This window comes from Dermacentor andersoni, chromosome 3 (genome assembly GCF_023375885.2).
Source record: "Dermacentor andersoni chromosome 3, qqDerAnde1_hic_scaffold, whole genome shotgun sequence".
Classification (NCBI taxonomy): Eukaryota; Metazoa; Arthropoda; class Arachnida; order Ixodida; family Ixodidae; genus Dermacentor; species Dermacentor andersoni.
The window spans coordinates 203940499-203956597 of NC_092816.1; the positions used below are offsets into that span (position 1 = coordinate 203940499).

General features: G+C 47.0%; 1 protein-coding gene across 1 annotated transcript in view; it reads left to right on the plus strand.

The window, feature by feature from the left end:
- The window catches only part of l(3)80Fj (lethal (3) 80Fj), a 378408-nt gene that overhangs the window by 81336 nt on the left and 280973 nt on the right, over positions 1-16099 (plus strand). Inside the window, exons 10-13 of the mRNA XM_050172680.3 lie at positions 5477-5605; positions 6388-6540; positions 12320-12417; positions 15851-15926. Coding sequence (XP_050028637.2) covers positions 5477-5605; positions 6388-6540; positions 12320-12417; positions 15851-15926 — 456 coding nt within the window. The remainder of the gene's footprint in view (positions 1-5476; positions 5606-6387; positions 6541-12319; positions 12418-15850; positions 15927-16099) is intronic.

A 16099-nucleotide genomic window follows, 5' to 3' on the forward strand; every position in this document is an offset into this window, starting at 1 on the left:
CCACTGTATGGTCGGCGCTGCGGCGACAGGTAGCGGCCTGGTGATGGCGAACGCGACGGTCGTCGAGAGCTCCATTGAGTAGCGGCGAGGTAGTCGGCGATGTCACGTGGGCGCTCTCCAAGCTGTGGACGCGGCGCGTTAACGGCGAAACCTCGCAGTCCCATCTCTCGGTATGGGCATCGTCGGTAGACGTGACCTGCCTCTCCGCAGTGGTAGCAGAGCGGGCGGTGGTCAGGAGCGCGCCAAACGTCGGTCTTCCTCGGGTAGCTCCGCTGGGCGACGGGTGGGCGCGCTGTCGGCGGCGGCGGCGGTGGTCGACGGAATTGCGGCGTTACAGGGCCCTGGCGCGGTCGCTGAGGAGGGCCTTGACGGCGTACGACGGCGGCGTAGGTCATCGCTTCGGGTTGGGATTGCGGTAATTGAGGTTGCACCTCCGGAACTCCAAGCGACCGCTGAACCTCATCTTTGACGATGTCGGCGATCGAAGCCACTTGAGGCTGCGACGAAGGCAAGACCTTGCGCAGTTCTTCGCGCACAATGGCCCTGATGGTCTCGCGCAGATCGTCCGTGGCCAGTGATTGAATTCCTGCGTAGGGGGTAGAGCTTGTACGGCGGTTGAATTGCCGGTTCCGCATTTCGAGTGTCTTCTCGATGTTCGTCGCCTCACGAAGAAACTCTTCGACGGTCTTCGGTGGGCTTCTTACCATCCCGGCGAAAAGTTCCTCCTTCACACCACGCATGAGTAGGCGAACTTTCTTTTCCTCGGCCATATCCGGGTCGGCGTGGCGGAACAGACGGGTCATTTCTTCCGTAAAGATGGCAACGTTCTCGTTTGGTAGCTGCACTCGGGCGTCCAGCATAGCTTCGGCCCTTTCCTTGCGCACGACACTTGTAAAGGTGCACAGGAAGCCGCTACGGAACAGGTCCCACGTAGTCAAGGTCGACTCCCTGTTCTCAAACCACGTTCTGGCGGCGTCTTCTAAGGCGAAGTAGACATGCCGCAGCTTGTCGTCGGAGTCCCAGTTGTTGAATGTCGCGATTCGCTCGTAGGTCTCCAGCCAAGATTCCGGGTCTTCAGTCGCTGCTCCATGGAAGGTCGGTGGGTCCCGGGGTTGTTGTAGGATAACGGGGGACGCTGGGGCAGCCATTGAGGTTGTCTTGACCACGATCTTCTTTGTCGCCTCAGGTAGAAGTCCGTGCTCTGGGGGCAGGCCTTGCAGTCTGCGGCTAGCACGCTGGTCTTGGGCGGTGTCGGTTTTGTCCTCGGGCTTCGGGCTTGGATCGCGGCTTTGCGGGGGCGTTCGGTACATGAACGCACAAGCACCTCCACCAGATGTCACGTGGTGGTGACGTTGAAGAAAGAACACAGTAGCAATACTGTGAACAAGAAAACTAACTTTTATTGGGCGAACCTGTGCCCACAAAACAGGCTACACTTATAGCGCAACGATAGCGGCGAACACGCTCGGCGATCGTCGAAAATCTGATCAGCGGGTCAAGCGCGTCGGCTTTTATACAGCAGTCGTCGAATGTTCCAGACTAATCATTGGGACCCGCATGCCTTCCACAAAGTTCTACAACATTCGAGTCACGCGATGAAATCAGATAACACAAGGTAGGCGACAACAGACAGCCGGGTAGAAGCATCGATAACTTTCCAGAAACGTCGGATACATGCAGGCGTGTCCCTCGCTGTGCGATTACAGTTGTTAAGCGGCGAAACGTGGTCGGCCGATAAAGATAAGCACACGTGTCAATATATTCTGCTTCAAAACGAACAATCCCTTTTTTAAAGTGGCAAACTTGCTGCTGCTAGAGCTCCCCCAAAATAACCTTGGCAGCTTCCACTCCTAAAGAAGCAAAAGGTCTTCCACTCCTCGACCACTATTGAGTGCTGCTAATAAAGGTGAATCGGGCTATCATTTCCAGACCCCGTGTCCACCGCTAATGGCTGTCATCATTTTTCAGAGTTAAACCAAGGGGGATAAGATAAATTAATCTGGTCTTAACATAAATCTAGATGCAAGCGACACCATGTGTTAAGTGTGTCATTTTGTTGCCACTGTTTTCTAAGAATGTTGGTACTACTTCTCAAGTATTATTGCGCAACAAAAAAGACACAGACGTAGGAGAAGAACACACACCAAGTGCAAACTTTCAACTAAATTTATTGTGCCACTGAATTGGTTTATATATGTGAAGCAGTATAGACTGTGCATGCACTTACATGAAGAAAACGAGCTACGCATTCATGTAACGTATGAGTCACGTGATGCCGCCTCCAAAAAACCTAGTTTCCCTTCACTGGCCCTCACAGAAAAAGAACACACTTATAACCCAATTTCGCAATCATCTGCGCTTCAATCAATCAATCAAGCAATCAATCAATCAATCAACCAATCAAAAAGTGAGCTTTATTTAAACAATTCAAGGAATGCGTACAAAAATAGTTGGACCAATAGTTTATGTGGCTAGTAGCTCGTCCTATACACAAAAATACATATACAGGTCAACCAAATACATATCTGCTCAATGAGTAGGAACGTTATTTACATGAACAAGTACCTTTTTTTTAAGGAAGAGCTATTACGTTTGGCTAGACAAGAAGTGTTTACATACAAGATCAAAATGTCTGGTTACTTTTATTTCCACAGGCACAGTGGTCCAAGTTATTCCGCCAAAGAACTCTAATAATCGTTCACCGTAGACATTGCTGCAATAAGGAAGGTTTAAGTTAAAGTTAGTTGCTTGCCTGGTGTTTGCACGCGGGAAGTTAAATATGGTGTTGGGTAAGGGAAAGTTGGTGTTGAGTATTTTGCAAACTAAACAAGTGATCTTATAATTTCTTAACGCCGTGAAAGAAAGAATACGAAGGTAAGTAAACAGAAGGCTACTTGGGTTATGAACTGAGGAAAATGTTATTATTCGCAGGGCACATTTTTGCAACTGCACTATAGGTGTTAAGTAAGTTTTATATGTTAGGCCCCGTATTTCACAACAATAGCTCATGTTAGTATGAAACAAAGAAAACTATGCAACGAAGCAAAGTACGAGGAAAATATTGCCGAGCACGGGCCAATGTGTAACAGCTGAAAGCAAGTTTTCTACAGACAACGCTAATTTGTTCTCTCCAGTGCGAGTGACTGTCTAAAGTAACACCTAAATCTTTAAATGAATCAACACAATCCAGAGTTCGGTTTGCTGGAGTCAAAGGGAACGCATTGTAGTCTAGTATTTTCCATGTTAGAGTGAAATATGATATACTTAGTTTCATCAGTATTTACGGCTAGTCTATTTTCTGAAAACCATTTAACTACTTTTAGCAGTTCACCGGATATAGTGTCTTGTAATGACGAGAGTGAGTCGCCTGAGTAAACTAAGGCTTCAGTTATTTCATGGATGAGCTTCGTCCTGCCACGGGACACAATCATGCAATCGTCCTCGATGTGTTTGCAGCCATGATCGTGACAATGAATCGCCAAGAACCCGCTGGCGCCATTATTTACATTGGTGCAGTGTTCATGAAGTCGATCATTGAGGCAGTGCCCGGTTTGCCTGATATATTGCTTCGCACATGAAAGTGGGAGGTTGTAAACCACGCAGAGGACACACTCGAACTTTTTGCGGTGATGCTTCGTGCACCTATCGGGCGGGATGCCATTTGGATTCATCAACTTGCAAAGCTTGCCGAGCTTGTCGGGAGCAAAAAAGACAACTCTTACATTTGCCCTTTGGGCCATCTTTTTCAAGTTATGGGGTATCTCGTGCATGTAGGGTACAACACTTACTTTAGGGCATTTGCAGGGCGTTTGCCGGGAAGGACATCGGCGACTGACTTCTGCGTGCTGGATCGCGCTTCTCTTAAAAATGCGTTCCGCGACAGACACCTGCACTTCCTTAGGATATCCAGCCAAGGATAAGTGTCGAGTTTGCTTTTCAAAACTTGCATCTACTACATGGCAGCAAGACTTGCTAAGGGCATTCTTGAAGCACAAACTGATAATGACCCGCTTAAAAAGCTTAGAATGTGCAGATGTATGCGGAAGAAGTGGCTTGTTGGCTCACGGCTCATACGACCAACATGTGTGGCTGTCCGGAAAGCTCAGGCGAAGATCAAGAAAGTGAATAGACTTCTCTACCAACAACTCATGAGTAGTGTGAAGGGGAACTAAGCACTTCTGAATCGTTTCCAATGCTTTCTTTGTTTCCAGAATGAAGGCATCAAAAGAGCAGTCAATGGAAATTAGAAAGTGATCGTCATATCTAAATATCTTAAAAACTGCAGTGCCTTGCACTTGTAGTGAAATGTCACAATCTAAACAGGATAAAAACAAGTCACTAAGAAGGGGAGCAATGCAGGAGCCAATACAAACCTGCTCTTCTGCAAAAAACATTGGTTATCCCAAATAATGAAAGTCGAATTAAGATAAAGCTGTAAAAGTTTTAGAATCTGACTGCAAGAAATGCCGGCGTCGTTCTGGAAGGAAACAGCACCATACTCATCAATACATTGCTCAACACAGTCCAGCATGCTTCTATGCGGCAGAGAATAATAGAGGTCCTTAACATCGATAGAAAACGCCTGTTGTACCCTACATGCACGGGATATCCCATAAGTTGAAAAAGATGGCCGAAAGGGCAAATGTAAGAGTTGTTTTTTCTGCTCCCAACAAGCTCGGCAAGCTTTGCAAGTTGACGGATAGAAATGCTGCCCCATCCGACAAGTGCACGAAGCATCACCGCAAAATGTTCATCCAGTGTGTTCACCGTGTGGTTTACAACCTCCCGCTTTCATGTGGGAAGCAATATATCGAGCAAACTAGGCGTTGCCTCAATGATCGGCTCCGCGAACACCGCAACAATGTAAAAAAAGGCACCGGCGGGTTCTTGGCGATTCATTGTCTCGATCATGGCTGCAAACCTATCGAGAACGATTGCATGATTGTGTCCTGTGGCAGGACGCAGCTCATCCGTGAAATAACTGAAGCGCAGATGATTGCAAAATTGGGTGATAAGTGTGTTAATTTCCCTTCACTGGCCCTCACAGAAAAAGAACTGTTTTTTTGGAGGTGGCATCACATGACTCATAACTACGTTACACGAATGCGTAGCTTGTTTTCTTCATGCATGCGCAGTCTATACTGCTTCACATATATAAACCGATTCAGTGGCGCAATAAATTTAGTTGAAAGTTTGCACTTGGTGTGTGTTCTTCTCTTACGTCCGTGTCTTTTTTGTTGCGCAATAATTAAGTAATGGATCACCAACTTGGCCCGAAATGCTGCGCTCATTAAGTTGATATTACATGAGAGACCTACTGCTGCATCGTTGCCGGCTAAATGTGAATGGGTTGTACATTTGAATGTGTGTACAATTTTCAGTTTTGCCATGCTGCATTATGCTTTGCGAGTTTTAGTTTTTAGGCCTCTGCCTTCACTGTTGCTCATTGTTGCGTTCTCTTCCCTCTTGGATTCAGAGCACCTGGTGGCCAAGGACGAGTCTTGCCGGCAGGGGGCGGTGGTGGCCCTGAGAAACCTGGCCCACCAGTGTGGTTCGCAAGAGGCCCTCGAGGCCCTCATCAAGCACCTTGTGGGGGTCCTCAACGGTCAGTGAAGCACTGTCTGCTCGTGGGAGTGTTTCTCGAATTCTCCTTTGCTGTTTGGTGAATAAATTGAAATTATTGCTAGCCACAGGAACTGATCAAACAGATGCTGCTAGATTCGGCTTGTCTAGAAGGTTTGGGGTGGTGTAGTCCGCTTGCAGTTTCTTGTTTCCTTCATTCATTAGGAGGCAGTCCTTTTCATTGCAAGTCCAACCCAGCACCTTTATAAATTTAAACAGATGTTTATGTTTTAAGTGACAACTTTTAACAGAGGGAGTAGTGGTTGTGGATGTAGTGTACTGCCTGTTGATGATGATATAATTTTTAAGTATTGCAACATTAATTTAACCATTTTAGTGTCACTGTTATACTGGTAAGTGTTCACATTTCTTTCCTTCCGTGTCACTGACATCAGATAGGAATGTGAGGACCCTACCAAGGGAGCGTTTGCCATTATTCGTGCCATTTTTGCCTTTCTGCATAACAAAAAATAAACTGTCGTGGTTCTTTTATAATATCCTAGAAAAACAAAATCCAGTGCTGAAGATGTGTCATCCCCCCAAAAAAACCTGACAAGAAATGCGTTTAGGGGCATTGGGGAATCAGAGTTGCAGTTCATTGTGCATAGCTGATGGTACAGTTCTTTTGCACAGTAATGCAAAACAAAAAGGATTTTTTTATATTAATTGCCTGTTGACTGATGATGACCACTGTATGAGAAGGCTGTGAGAACCCTGTGTTTATGGTTGCTTATGGTGCGACGGTTTCTTGCTTCAAAAATCCAGGCTCTGAGGGGAAGCTGACCACTACTGAGCAGCGACTGAGCGTGCTGACTGCCATTGGTGAGGTGAGCTGCCATGTGGTGAACGGGGCGTCCCACGTTCAACGGCTTAGCGAGATCGCCCTGCAACACCTCCTGGCTGTGCTAAAGGCTGAGGGTGAGTTTGCTTTGTGTGTCGTCACTAGGCACACATCACTTACTTAGAGCATGCCATAGAACGGGGACTTAATCAAGTGATGTCACGGACGCCATATTACTGCTCATATTATGGCATGTCGTTATACAATAGTGTGAAACTCATCCAACGCCACAAATCTGCTGGTCTCCCGGCCTGGCAGCTAATGAAAAGATTTTATCGTCAGCCTGTTTTGTGTCCACTGCAGGACGAAGGCCTCTCCCTGCAATCTCCAATTCCCCCTTTCGTGCGCCAACTGATTCCATCTAGCGCCCACGAATTTCCCTAATTTCATCGCTCCACCTAGTCTTCTGCCATCCTCGACTTCGTTTCCCTTCTCTTGGTACCCATTCTGTAACCATAGTGGTCCAACGGTTATCTAACCGGCACATTACATGACCTGCCCAACTCCATTTTTTTTTTTCTCTTAATATCAATTAGAATATCGTCTATATCCGTTTGCTCTCTGATCCTAACCGCTCTGTTTCTGTCAGCAGAATTTCTGTCAACAGAATTTCTCAAGCCACAATATCTCCGAAACGGCGCGATTGAGCGCCGCCATCTTGGTCTCGTTGGAAAGCGCATTTCTCCGTCTTCAAATTTGCCGCTTTAGGGACCTCCTCCATACAGAAACAAGCGCACAAAAAGCAAATGATTGAAGGTTGTGCCGGAGGCTGCAATTGGCCTTGCCCGCCACGTGACTCCAGCGCAGTTCGCCATTGGTCCGGTGCTCACGTCGTCTGCTCGGCTCTTTGCACCTCGCGAGTTAGCATGTCTCCACTCACCGTAATCTCGACGTGTCAAAACGGGCGCTACGCGGACATGGCAGTAGCGTGGCCGATCCCTGCGCTTGTGGACGTTTCAGACTCACGGCTAAGCATTCCGAGCATCGGCGACGCGGACTTCGTGATCAAGATTCACGCGCGTAATCCTCAGACATGTGGCTAAGCCTTTCAGCACTCGGTGTTTCGGAATTGGTGACGAAGCACATAACGCACGTAATCCTCGGACACGCGGCTAAACATTTCGCACGTAGGGAGTCTCCGACTCGGCGATCATGCACATCGTGTGCGGACTTCTCGGACACTCACCTAAGCATTTTGTGCATCGGCGCCTCCGCCTGCGCGAATAAGCCCATCGAGGGTCGACTCCTCGAGCCCGCGACTAGGCATTTCGCGCATTGGCATCTCGAACTGCACAACTAAGCACATCGCGCATCGGCTCCTTGTATCTGCGGCTAGGCATTTCGCACATCGGCACCTCGGACCCGCAACCAAACATATTGCACATTCACTCTAATATGATATTGTCACAATATCTCATAACAATATCTATCGTACCACCTTTTCATAAAGAGAACCTCATTATGAGCTCTGTTCACTAGGCCCCCTTGGGCTGGCACAGACGCCTGGCTGCAGAAGTGATCGAGGCATCATACAATAGTAAAATTCGGGGAAGCACCTATAGCAGCTGCATATCTATCACTGGCTCTCTGATCCTAAGTTCTACCGCCATTGTCAAGTAAAGATGACTTGGGAGGCTGCTGACAATCAGAGCCTTCATTCAGTAACATGGTCAAGTCTACAAAAAAAAAAAAAAAAGCCTCACTGATTGTACTGGAGATTGCTATCAATCGGTCAGCCTCCGGGTACAGGCTGCCTGTGGGCACAGGCTGCCTGAATGATAAGCATCCCCAGATTTCGGAATGCTTCTGTATTCACTCGCAAACCCAGATCACCCCCAAATCAGTTGTGAAAAATCTGAATTTTTTTCCTCGTGTAATGAATGCACCCCCAACTTTGCAATACTGTGCAGTCCCATGATTGAACAGCCGTGCTTTAGTTTTTCGGAAAGACTACAATTTTTTACTCTTGCACACTTGTTTAACCCTTTTGCTGTCGGACCTTTCTGGCCGTGACGCACCCCCAGTGTCGGCTTGGTTTCAGGGAACGAGCATAACAAGGAATGAACATAGCAACTTATTTTTGATTATGATTGGTATACAAATAACATAGTCAATGCAATATAACAAGGAATGAACATAGCAACTTATTTTTGATTATGATTGGTATACAAATAACATAGTCAATGCAATATGCACATTTCAGTGTTCTGCAGCTGTTGTTAGTAAACATCATCATCAGCCTGACTATAACATCGTTCAAAATCCGAATCTGACGATGCGGAACTCATCTCTTCCTCGCATGAGACTGTCCGAGTCTGAATCCGAGCTCGGCTCGTATTCTGAATTGGAAGAGCCACCGCTCCAATGAGCAGACGAAGGTCCCGCCGCGCTCAGCCATCCGAAAGTAACCGCGCGCAGAGAGGATGCGCTTTCAGTCGCCCGCACAACGGAGAGAAATGGGACGTTGTGTGATCAAGAAGACAGAGGGAGATGGAAAAAGGCTAAAACAAAGTTAGAAGGGCTTTACGTTTACTGCTGCAAGTCAGAAGTGAAGGTCCGGCGAGAGAGCGAAAGCAGCAATCGAGTCACTCTTTTCGGAGAGGCAACGGCGCGTGCCCCTGAACTTGACGCGCCATAGCAGACACACCAACAGAAGAAAAATAAAAACTTTCAAACCAGCTGAGATGGCAGAACAACCCTTGAACCCATAACCACACGCGCGCGACGCATGATCCAGCGAATGCGGAGCCACCGCGCCACTCAGCAAAGAGAGAGGGGGGAGTGGCAGTCGCACCGTACTCTTCAATACATGTACTAACGCAGGTCGGGGTGAAAATACGAACTTGTAGAAAAAGTCAACAGATGGCGTGGCCAGTCCAGGAGCGCCAGCTTTGCGCTCAGGCGCGAAATTTTGAATGCACGATAGAGAACGTACCGGTACGTCAGTGACACTGAGGGGGGGAAGCGCGATGATGTACCGGTACGTCCGTGACAGCGAAAGGGTTAAAGCAAGTGCACTTAATGTTTAAAGGGACACTAAAGCGAAACAATAAATCAGTTGAGACTAATGACGCATTGTTTGAGAACCCTGCAGGCAGTCATTTCAAAAAAATAGTTTGATTATTAGATGAGAAAATGAAAGTCCAGGTATCAGTATTTGAATTTCGCGCCGGAACCCCAGCGCCGGTACGTCAGCGTGACGTCAGGGATTCCAAAGTATGTTTTCGCATTTGAGCCGTGTTGGCTGAATAAAGGTTCCCGAAACTTGACATGTTTAATATTTGGTTCCTTTAGAACACAATCTAGTCAATCTGTACCATTATATATAATTAGTAGGCCCTAGAAGACGCCATCAAAATCCAAGACATCACAGCCCCCAGGTGCGGGAACTTAAGTAGGCGTCGCCACCCGTATTTCGTTCTTGCGCTTTTTCTGGCTTACCAAACGTCTTATCGTTGTAAGAGTGGTGTTTTTGGTGTTGTAGAACGGAAATTTACTGATGCAGAAGAAATCATTTTTCATTTTAGTGTCCCTTTAACGCATCCTTTCCACCAGTGCTGGCACAAAGGCACCTAGCACGTTCAAGAGAAAAAAAATGCGCGATTGGCTTTCTGCAACATACCTAATTTAAGTACTTTTTTACGCTGCCGTAATAGGGGCGCGGTTGAATGTCGTGCATGGGAGAATCTAAGTGAAGGAGAATCGGCCGGCACTTGATCGGCATAGTGGTCATGGTCGGGCGTGTTGTCGAATTCGTACGTCTGTGGCTAGCTTTTATGCCTGCCTCAGGTTTTGATGTGTGTGATGGGCCTTAAGTTGAGTTATGCTCCTGCTGCAGGATGTAGTGTTTATCTGCTCACAAAACAGAAATGCTGATCAGACACTGATAAATTTTGACATGCCGATAAGCAGGACGGCCGAGCAAAGGGACGCACACCGCATGCTTATCAAAAGAGGTGCGTACTTCAATGTGATGCTTGCGATGATGGCAGATGGCCGGAAGCGGCTGCGAGGACGAGCTGGGGTGCGATTAGAGATAGCTGTTCAGAGCACACATTCAGTTTTGCTGCGCACGATTGGCCTAGGCCGCGCCAACTTCGCGCGGCTGATTTTGGTTCTTTATTCTATGGTGGAACCATGATGTGGGTGGAAGCCGGCAGCAACCTAAACGACAGTCTGATAGTTCTGATGTGAAGTGAAGTTACGGTTTGCAAATGGTATACATGTATTTTTACTGCAAAAATAAGTTATTATATGCATGTTCCAAGTCATTACCATCGTAGTTTTTAATTTTTTATGTTTTGAAAATGTCTCCATGAAATTTACCCCGCATAATGAATGCACCCCCCAACTTTGCTTCGCTATATTGGGAAACAAGGTGTGTTCATTACGCGGGTATATACAGTAGTTCGTAGTACTGAGGCGTTGTTAACATGACCCGGAAACTGAATAATGATCATTATTCTGAAAAGTTCGGTATTCTGAATTTTGTAGTACTTAAATAATTTTACATTGAAACCATAAAAGTTTGTTAATACGGTGTTCGTTATATGACAATTTGACTGTGTTTTTTTGTCTTAGTCCTAATGCATAAGTTAATACTCTTAAGTCGACTCATTGTTGTAACCAATATATTGTTATACAGTGAAACCTCGTTAAACCGTAGTTGGTTGGAGCTCGGAAAAAGTATGTACTAAATGGTAGTACTGTTTAACCGAAATAGCATGAGATCGCCCACTTACCTGTCGAAAACAGAACTCAGAGAGAGTGTGATGAAAGGGGCGAAAACATGCAGTATTTATTCAATTCACGTTACAGAAGTGTTATTTTCGTTTGATGCCGCGGCAGCCTAGCACGACGACAGTGGCCTCAAACTTACTGAAGCTGCGTGCCAGCTTCTCAGCCAACCCCCTCCACTCGACAAACACTCGCACGGCAGATTCCTCGTTGGCACGGCAGATTCCAGTAGTGCTGCAGAAGTCCCGGGGTGCCTTTTTTATTGCCGGGTGCCAGAGTTCGGAATACTTTTCGTTTGGAATAGTTACATTATCGCGCCCCTGTTCTCGTCGCGACGATTGCATTCATGAGGCTGACGTAACGCACAGCTTCTGCCACTGTCGGGCCTGAATCGCCCGTGCTGTCACTTTCCGTGTCGTCCTCATCACTGTCGCTAGTCGACACTTCGGCAACAACAGAGCCAACGATGGCGAAAAGTCGAACCTCGTAGCCGACATCTCCTCGCGGGCGCAGCAGCGCTGCTGAGCAACTTCTTCGCATTCCAAATGCCACACACTGTAGTCAGCAGCAGATCCATGTCGCGAGCCAGCGCCGACTTCTTCGTGTCACGTTTGATAGCACGGACGATGTATAATTTTTCTTCTATGCTGAGCACCCGGCGTCTTTTTTTATCCGAGCTTCGGCATGATGCGAGTCCTCACTTGCATGACGGCACAATGCTCTCTGGCACGGTGTCGAAATGATGTTGATGTTGATGTGGCTTCACGCGCAAATGCACAGGGCGCTTGGAGGCCGTTGTACCGACCTCTGAGGCTTGTTGTTCTGCCGGGCCGCCCGATGGAGACGACGCACCGCCGTGTTTGCACGACGAAAAGTGGAAACGCTACGTTTTAACCGATGCATACGCAATAAGCTGGTACGGTTTATGCGGATACAAAATGCATTATGTTCAATGGCCACTGAGTCGGGGAATTGACTTTACTACTTTTAAACCGAAACTACTGTTTAAGCGGGTACGGTTTAACGAGGTTTTACTATATGTGATATCGTTATAAGTGGACTGCACTCGCTTTGCAGACTGTGGCCTTGTATTCTTTTTTTTTTTTTTTTTTCATGCAGTGCATGAAGGCACCTTGTTGCTGACACTCAAGATGATGTCCAAGTGGTGCTCACGATTGACCCAGGAACCGCCCACTTTTTTAGTGACTGGGTTCAAGGTACGTCACTACGGGCTGGGTGTTTACAGTGGAACCTTGATATATCGAACAGTGCGGTGATAGTGAAATAGTTCGATATAGCCAGAATTTGATATATAAAATTATGTAAAAAACACGTAAATAACTTGTACAAATCAATCAATGAACCTATCATGACGCAGTAAATACTCGCTTGAAGCTTCACACATAGTATTTATTTCTTTGACTAAAAGTACTTCATCAATGTAGCCTGCATCTTATTGCCAGCCGCATGCTTAACCATGGCGTCCTCAACATGGTCTAAATGATCCACAAGCAATAGGCCGGCGCCTTCTATTGTACTGCAGTAGTGGTCTGGAAGGGCCAAAGCAGCTACAGCCCGTGGAATTCTCACCACCGTACTCTTGGGACAAAGGAACGACAACACAGTAGTGCAAACAATCACAAAGGCATTTATTGCACCTTTCGTAGATCAATGCCTGCTAGCCGAGCTGCTATCCGCAAAACATGCCAATGGGCGCGCGACAAATCTAGGAAGTCCGACTCACCGCGACTGGATAGCGAGCGAATATGTTAGCCCCATGCTGGATCCCAACGCCTAGTCGTTCACGCTTACGGTCACGCAAACGGTGGCGTGTTCGAAGGAGGCCACGCGAGGCGGTCTCGCAGAAGCATGGATCGGCGCATGCGCGGGATGTCCGCGGCGCTCGCCGACCCGCAACCCAAGAGGAAGCGCCTTCTCCTTTGCGCGCCCAAGTAACCCCGCCGTGAGGCGGCGTTAGCAGCGCATCACTCGCGCCATCTCTTGTACTGCGCTTCAACCACACCGACAGCTGCGGGCCCCAGGCCACGCGGCGAAGCCGGATTACAGGAGACGGGAGCTATGCGGAAAAACAATGTATCAGGGGACGCGTGAGAGTCGCGCATCCCCACAAGCCTCAGTTGAAGTTGGGAGCAGGGCAACATCAGCGCTTACGAAATCAACCTTGGCAGTTTGTTCATTTGGCCGCTACTTCCGCTGCGGTCTCCACGTCCATCAACCAAAGCATTTTGAAACATTGTCGATAACAAAGTATGAAGTGGCATCTGCCATGGCGTCTATAGTGAGCCCAGTAGTACGCCCTGTCGTGCGTCTTTGTGGGAGTAGACCGCCATTCCTCGCGAGGCATGGCAGGGAGAGGACATGACACAGGAGAAGTCAGTGCAGCAAATGCAATGCGTCATTGATGTCGAACTAGCCAAGCCACCGAGTGCATGCGCCGCTACGTTCAAATAGTGCCCTCGGCGCTATCAATGTGTGCAGCTTTAGTGCAGAGCAGCCAGGAATGCCCATCGCGCCACCGCTATCTTTGAGGCTGTTGTAGGAAAGCTTCCCGTCTACCAACGGAGTGCACATCGTGTGGGAGGGCGGAGTTCGATATATCCATTTTACGTCCGACCCCGTTTGAAATAAATAATTAAATATGCATGCGGTTTTCTGGATGATATAGAGAGTGTTTGATATACGCAATAGTTCCATATATCCGTGTTTGACATATCAAGGTTTGACTGTATTTCTTTCTTCTGATGTGCATGTGTTATGTGCCTGCTTCCCATAAAAACCGGAAATGTAAAAACCTTGGTGACGTAAAATTAAGCCCCCACTACCCACCAGGATAATTCTACACGGTTTCCTGTATTCATAGGCTTAGTTGGCTTCTGTTAATTTGACTCTGGTTAAATTAATTTTTCAGTTAATTCGATCCAAGCCGAAGGCCCTAGCCGAAAGTCCTGCGAAAGCCCTGGCTAGTGCCCATGCCTTTCTATAGGCCCAAACTTGCATTATTTCAATCCTAAAATTGGCTTTTGCTGGATAATTCAAACTTGACCAGTCAGCACTCACGCGGCTAACCCCTGTGGTGACCCCAATAGTGACCCCTTCAGTGGCAGCGTCTGTCTCGGCAGAGCTTAGGGGACAGAGTACACATGTCATCTCCTGTTGAAAACTCCTATTTTTGGCCTTCCCTAGGAAGATCTTCAAGCAGTAACTGTGGCTCACAATGTCTGATTACGGTATTTACTTGATTACAATGTGCACCTGTTCTTTCTTTTTTTTTTTCACTAAATTTAAACTAAAAATTGGCTGAGCCGTACAATCCGACACAATACCAAAATCACCTTCACGGTGTTGGTATGCTTTTCTGCACAAAGACCATGTATTGTGGCGAAGCTGACTTTAGGAAACGAGCCATAGTTGGACTGCACATATTAGACCATTTTATTTCCTAAAAAATCGGCAGCGCGTTAGATTTCTACTTTGATTAGGCGCTTTAATGCCATTTCTGCATTTACTTTCTTCTTTGGACACCTAGAAAGTGCATGCGTGTTTGATTCAGGGGTGTGTTAGAATCGTGAAATACTGCCGAATGAATCAGCGGTGTGTTTTGCCATTATTTCTGCATCTTGTTTAATTATACTTGCCACATCACTCAACCAGTCTCATTGGTCTTGTCATTGGATTAACGGAAGTCAACTGTATGAGATAACGTGCATAGAAACCCCTATGTTTTCATGGAGTTTGTTGTGAACCTGTGAGCAGAAGGTCGTTTTTAAAACACTGCTTACACGTCTGATGTGTCTATGCAAGTCCCCTGGTGTGTATTTACGCCCCAGTAGCCGATCATACCTGCAGTTCGGGACCTCTCAAACATACGCATTTCGTGCACATTAGTCGGACATAACATAAGCCTGTGCCGCATCTGCACCTTGGCATTCATTTCGAATGTCACGCTGTGCCTACACTGCAGAAATCGAGCTATACAATTTCTGAACTTCTCGTGAACTGCCATGAACTGGTTTGCAGTGGTACAGGCGAATCGAGCGGACCTGCAGTTTGCTTTCGCTATTTCTTCCCCCCCCCCTTCTTTTTGTCTCTCTGGACACTCGCTGATGATGCGGATTTGAAGCAGCTGGTATGCTACACCTACTTGCGATGCTCTCCACGGCTTTCGCAATCGGCATGCTGGCAGGACGCACTGCACTGTAACGGCGGCAGATATGAACTCGCATAGGCAAACTTTTCACCCCGTGATGGACAAGGGGAACATTGCAATGCAAATTTCACGATTATTCTGCATGAAAAACGCCGCCCAAAAGGCATAATTTCAATCATTATATTCGATATGCGGTGAATAGCACATCGTTCTATGTTTTTGCTTTTTTTTTCAGCCCTAATGCACAAGTTGATACTCCACTCATCGTTATAACTGATATGTCGTTGTATGTGGTATCATTATAAGTGTACTACACTTTATTACTATTCGAACTATTCGATTCAAAGTTATTCGACAAAATCGCTGTTCTTTTTGAATTGAATTGGAACCTGAAATTTACTATTTGCCCATCCCTAGTGATTTGAGGCTACTTTGTCTGGCAGTGGCATGAAATTGGCTGATAATTCTTTGTGTTCTTGCAGGAGGGCATGGAGCAGAAGACAGCGACGTCAGCTGTCCGATATGGATACCTGCAGTGCATGATCTCGGCATTTCACGGTAAGCACGATGGCATGTGTTGCCAGGCTTAACTTTTTCCCTATAGTGGGGAAAATGGCCATCTTTTGTAGGTTACACTTGTTATTTCTTTCTCAAAAACTATTGCACTCAAAATTTTAGGCAGTACATGAAAGCAAAGCAAAAGGAATCTGCTTTTCAGGCATGCAACTTTT